Source organism: Octodon degus, unplaced genomic scaffold (genome assembly GCF_000260255.1).
Source record: "Octodon degus isolate 3935 unplaced genomic scaffold, OctDeg1.0 scaffold00017, whole genome shotgun sequence".
NCBI lineage: Eukaryota > Metazoa > Chordata > Mammalia > Rodentia > Octodontidae > Octodon > Octodon degus.
This window is the reverse complement of record NW_004524593.1, coordinates 24,392,711-24,398,710: the sequence shown is the minus strand read 5'-3', so window position 1 is coordinate 24,398,710 and position 6,000 is coordinate 24,392,711. Positions and strand designations below refer to the sequence as shown.

The 6,000-nt window shown below is 46.7% G+C and overlaps 1 protein-coding gene across 1 annotated transcript in view; it reads right to left on the bottom strand.

Annotated features, from left to right (window-relative positions):
• The window catches only part of Dnah14 (dynein axonemal heavy chain 14), a 394,744-nt gene that overhangs the window by 96,219 nt on the left and 292,525 nt on the right, over positions 1-6,000 (bottom strand). Inside the window, 4 exon segments of the mRNA XM_012513730.1 lie at positions 555-649; positions 1,947-2,072; positions 2,544-2,652; positions 5,037-5,218. Coding sequence (XP_012369184.1) covers positions 555-649; positions 1,947-2,072; positions 2,544-2,652; positions 5,037-5,218 — 512 coding nt within the window.

The following is a 6,000-nucleotide window of genomic DNA, read 5'->3' as shown; positions in this document are numbered from 1 at the left end:
GGAGCCAGTCCTGCATACTCAGACCTGGCTGCTCAGGGTTAGGGTTAGGGTTAGGGTTAGGGTTAGGGTTAGGGATAGGGTTAGGCTTAGGGTTAGGGTTAGGGTGAAGTGACCCCAGAGCCAGTCCTGCATACTCAGGACCTGGCTGCTCAGGCAACAGTGCATTTTGTCAGTTCTGAACTTATACCTCTGGGAGGTTGAGATTCAGTCCCTTACAGTGGTCATCTTAGTGTAACTGGAGTATTTTTTCTTCTCTAGATAAGGGTACAAAAAATATGGATTTCTTAGCATTGGTGGCTTATAACTGATAATGTGCAGTAAATACCGCACCTATCAGAAATTTTAAAGTAATAATAAAGGTTAAAAAAAGAAGTAATCTAAAATTGGAAGACAGACTTGGGAACTTTTACCATGCGTTTATCTTTATTCTGAGATTTTCTAACTCAAAAGAGATGTAGAAGGATTGGGGATATACCTTAGCACCAAGGTCCTGAGTTCAATCCCTGGTACCTCTCCCCTCCCCCTCAAAATGAAAAGAAATGTAGGCAAATTACCTTAATTCAGCAACGTCGGCTTTATCTAGTGCATTCAGAGCCTTGATTGCTTTGTCTACAGCAGGCAGCACACTCTGTAGCTCATTGGTAGCTTTCTGCAATAAAAATAGAAGCCTCCAAGTACACATGAATGTAGCTGTACATTTTCTTTTTTTTATGTGTTGAAGCTGGGAATATGACTAGACACTGTTACAATGCCTGCAGTTACACATCTGTATAACTCGGGTACAAGCCCGCATGAGTAGGAATTTGCTTCCCAGTTCTGAAGTCTTGTACTGCTTGCTCCTGGGCAGGAGGTGGCTCCCTGTGAAGCCAACAAGGCACGAGCTGGCCCTCGAGGTATGGACCCTTCCCAAAGTCTGGCAGGAGCTGCCAAGGGGGTGCAGGTGCATGAGCAGGGTGTGTGTGGGGGTGTCGCAGGGGTGTGGGGGGGCCTCTGGGGGGTGCAGGGAGCGCGGAACTAGTTTCTCTTTCCCCTTTCCTCACTCTTTGTCCGGCTGCTCAGTGGTGCAGCTGTGTCTGTGGATACTTTGTGGATCTGGCTGAAGAGCTGAGTTGAGCATTGTGATTATACGTTTATATTTTCATTGCTGACACTCACTTTCCTATTGTAAGTCACCTGGTCTAGGAAGGGCTGCCATCCCACTGGAACATGAGCATGTCTCAGAAGTGTGTGGGTGGGGCAGGGGACAGGTTTTCACTGAATGGGCCCAGAGGCTGGTCGGCAGGAAGTCTGTATTCATGAGTGATAAAACTACGGGTGGGGGTGGTCACCACTTAGTAGAAGCTGGCAATCTCCTTCACAAATGTTCTTCTTTTAATGTACTTTTAGCACAGGGCCTACAAGTCTCACTACACAGATGGGACTCATCGTGATCCTCCTGTTTTCAGCCTCCCAAGTGCTGGGGTTATGGGTGTGCGCCACCACGCCCTGTCTCAGTGCCATCTCAGCACATCCTGGGAGTGGGGCTGGCACAGCATGCCAGCGATTGAACCCCCATCCCTGCGACTGCCTAAAAAGGCGCTTTACACACATGTTCTTGATAAACACATACAATTCTAAATCTACCCTGCCTTTTGATGATGGGGCTGTATAAAATAGAATTTACCAGAGCTCTTAGTTTTCAATTAAATATATATACATATTTTAATTGATGAGTTGCTTGACTAAAGACATGGAAGATGATGGCACTCCTCTCTCCGAGGTCTTGGATTGTGAGCATTTTCATTTCACAGACTCTGACTGGGGGGGCACATTACATATTTGCTGGGGTAAAAGGACGTGACCTGTGGCTGAATACTACTTCTTCAACTTTACATTTGGGGTTAGGGAATAACTTCAAATCTCAAATGATTCTCATTGATATATATATATATATATATTCATTTTACCTGAGCATAATCTTCTACTATTCTCACTTCTTGAGCCATGATTTCTTCATCTTGTTTAACAAGCATCTGAACTTGCTCCACCACTTGTGAATTTTTCTGTAATTTTTCCATCAAGTCTTCTACTTCCTAGTGAACCAAACCATTTTAGAATGAACTCTGAAACATGATCTCTTTCTAAAGAAGAAATTAAAATATCTCTCTTGGTTACAATAAAATTCATCAAATATATTTGCTTGATAGAGAAACTAAGGTGACTACAATGGCTGTCGTTTCAGACCAGGCCCATAAAGAACGATCCCTGACAGACAGCAAGTTACCACAGCCTGGCCAAGTTCAGTGGGGAATCTTTCCACATGTTAGTTACATACCTGTGATCACAGTTAACCATTAAATTGTAACCATTATTTTCCTGTTATTATTTTTACTTCTGCCTCATCTTATGGCTAAGAAAAGGGAGACTAAAGAAGTGAAGTGGTCTTCGAGGCTGCACGCTGGCGTGGTTCTGGCTTTGTCAGGCTTCGGAGCCTATGCTTTCTACCATGTTTGGTTTCACTTTGGACGATGACTCCAAAAGAGGTTTCAAAACACAGTTCTTACCTTTGTCTTTTGTTCTATCTGAGGGGTGAGAATCAAGAGCTCTTCTTGCATGTCTCTAACCAGTTGGGTTGCTTCCAGCATTGTGGAGAGACCCAAGCAGAAACGATCCCTGAAGGAAAAGCAAGCACAGGACCACAGCTGTCTCGGGCTCACTGTTCTGGGAAATCTTGAGTTTTGCATAGACTTTTCTGGCTGAGCATCCCTGCTCTGAAAATCCGAAATCTGAAATGCTACAAAACCTGAAAGGTTTTGAATATCATGAAATTTTGGATTTTAGATAGTTTAGATTTGGCGTGCCAAGCTGTAGTAGGAGGTGTAAGGTACAATAAAATCTTAGAAAAATGTAACTTGGAAATATATAAGGACAATATACATCATGGCCAAGTGAGGTTTCTTCCAGGGATGCAACACTCATTCAGTACTGAAAGTCAGTCCATGTAGCCCACCTTATCAACAGATTAAAGAAGAAAAATCATAATTATATCAATCGATAAAGGAAAAGCATGAGATGAAATTTATGGTAAAATTCTTACAGAACTAGGAATCATGTTTCCTTGGTTTGATAAAGAACAGATGTCATTAAAAATAAAATGGATCTTAAGGAACAGCAGAAAAGATAACACGCTGGGCTTAGCTTGGAGGGGAACACACTTCTGGCAGACAACCTGGGTTCTCAATGTGGTGGTTCCCCAGAAAGATGCCTGACTTAGCCATCTGGCATCCAGAGGCCCACAGCACATCATCAACCTCCCGGCTCCCTGTGTTCTCACTTCCCTGTGGGAAGCTCCACGGGCATCTGCGAGCTGCAAAGACAAACTGGGTGGCGGGGCCACTGGTGAGGACCTAGTGATATGAGCCGCAATGGATTCAGAATAGACTTTCATGTGTAGAAGATGAGAATCTCCCAGGGTCCTGGCAGGAGAGGTTGTAGGACAGCACAGGCCTGTGAGGTAGAGGTTGTGTGCTATCTTGGACATGCAGGTGAGACAGGAGGGACACTACAGAAGGGCAAGGCAGCTTCATGGGGCCCGCTGGGGAGGAGCAGTCGTGACCCTGGTAGAGGTAAGGGCCCAGGAGGGAGGAGCAGAACAGGGTCTGATACTCTGGCTCTTGTCTGCAGGGAACTGGCCAGTGTAGTCAGGCCGCTGCCCTCAGCTGCCTTCAGCCTCTGCTTAACTCTGACTCCAGGAATGGAGACCTGGGCCTTCTCTACTCAGACACTGACCTGCCCTGAATCTAACTAGTGCTGGTCTGTCAGATCTTTTTAAAACCTTCTTAACAAAAAAAAATGTAATAAAACTACACCCTGCTTCCATCAGCAAAAGCTGCTGTCAAGGCTGCTGGTGCTTTTTCCATAAAAATCAGGCTTGGCCTCACTGACATACAAACAAGTAGTGATAAAACAGGGGCGTGAAGTCCCTGCCTCTCCTTTAGCCCTACCCACCGAGGCAGGCCAAGCTAGTTGTGTTGAACCAGATGTTCCCTTAATCGGCCAAAGGACGGATCCAGTCGGCTAGAGTAGTCCTGGTGTTGTGCTGATTACCTGAGCGGAACCTGTGAGCTTCCCGGGATAAGATGTGAGCTGACATCTCAGCTGAGGCCATGGACCTCAGAAAGAATGACACCTTCCTGCCAGTAAAGGCGTCGGCCTTGCGTACATCACGCTGTCTACTACAGTGCTAGTTGGCGGTTTCTGTGCCTGATGTAGCCAATACCTGCAAAGTTTCTTTTCCTTAATACTCTGCTGCGACCCTTGCCCACTTCCCTGAGTGATAGCAGTAAAAGCCATGAGCTTTTGGACATGAGGCCTTTTGTTCCACAGAGAACTCTGGGTCATCCCAGACCTTGACTGCAGATTTGTCTTTATTTTGCATATATGTGTTATATTGCCAGGTGGGATAGACTGATACCCTCCTCAGGGGTTTCAGCATTATCGGTACAACTGATGGCTAATTGCTTTAAAAGAAAGCTTAGCTGGATCATTACAGGTGGTTCTGCCATGGCACCTGGGCACACACTGCGTGGGCAGGCTTACCCGAAGCTGACCTGTCCCTCGAGGACAGAGAATGTGGGATGTTTGTGAGCTGAGGCTACAAGTCTCCTGTGAACTCAATTCCTGTCCCCCTGGGGGCTGTCGCTGCATCCTGGGCTCTGACTAGGAGTGAGGGGTGGGCCTTGGGCTCAGTGGTGAGCCCCACCAAGCACCCCGGAGGCTCTGGGCTCCACCTTGCACCCAGCATTCTGACCAGGGATGTCTCCTCCTTCCAGGGCCCTCACAGTGGACACTGTGTTCTCTCTGTTGCTGCTAGTGACAAGCATCTGACTAACCCCTAACCCCTTTCTTCCTCGCTGGAGCACCCTGATATGCTGAAGGAAAACACCCCACCCCTTTGTGAAGGTGCCACACCAAAAGGCAAATGCAGGCTCATTTCTTTCCACAAATAAGAAGCACTGATGTGAAACACAGCTTCTGGCTGGGCCTCACAGTCTTACCGTTTCCTGTGCATCTTCTCTTCCCGGGACCTCAGAAGGTGTGCAAATGTCTCCATGAACTGTAAGTAGCTGCTAGGCGTCAAGTAGTACTGACTTCGGGTTTCTTGAAAGTAGCATGTGTGCAAGTCTTCCATGCTTTTGTGGATTTGGACACACGTTGGGGCAATTTTTTCTTTTAAGTTCTGAAGACCAGTGATTTTTTTAAGAATTAAAAGAAAGCAATCTGCATATACATTAAAAATAGAAAAGCGAATACTGTGAATAAATTTAAATAACAATTTGCTTCTGAGACACTGGTTGTCGAGAATGTTCCTAGGTGAAAGACTGGCATTGTCCTGCCTCCACAAACACGAGTGTCAGTGGGCAGGACTGCTGTGAGGCAGGAGAAGTGACCCTGAGCTAACGACAGTGGCTTCTGGGATGCACAGCACGGAGCCCTCTGTGCCTTCACCTGTCACTTTCTCTATTCAAGCAGTCATCAGTGGCAGGACTGTCTCAGAAGTCTGAGTAGAATAAAGCTATAAACATGTAGGGACCTGAGGGATGAGGCAGTGGGCAGGGCCAGAGCCTCCCCCCTTTGCTGGTACTGGAGAGTATTCTTAACCATGTCCTGTTACCCATCTCCAACTCAACAAGTCTCACTGACCACCATTCACTCTACATACAGTTCCCTTTTTTTTCTGGTCTGTGGACTCTGGTTATCTTGAACTGAACAAAAGTCAGGGTACAACCCCTAACCCCGAGGCCTTCACAGCTTTTTCTGTCAGCCAGGTCATGTGGATCAGTTTCACCCACAGGACAGACCTGTCCTTGTGGCTTCCAAACCCTGAGCCCATTTTCTTGTGGTTTTGTGCAGCAGGCACGCCAGCACCCTCCACTAGCACACACAGAGGTGCCCATCGCGCCTCATAGGCCTGCTGTACACAGCAGTGCCGCTTTCCTTCTTGAAGTCTGCCATTCACCA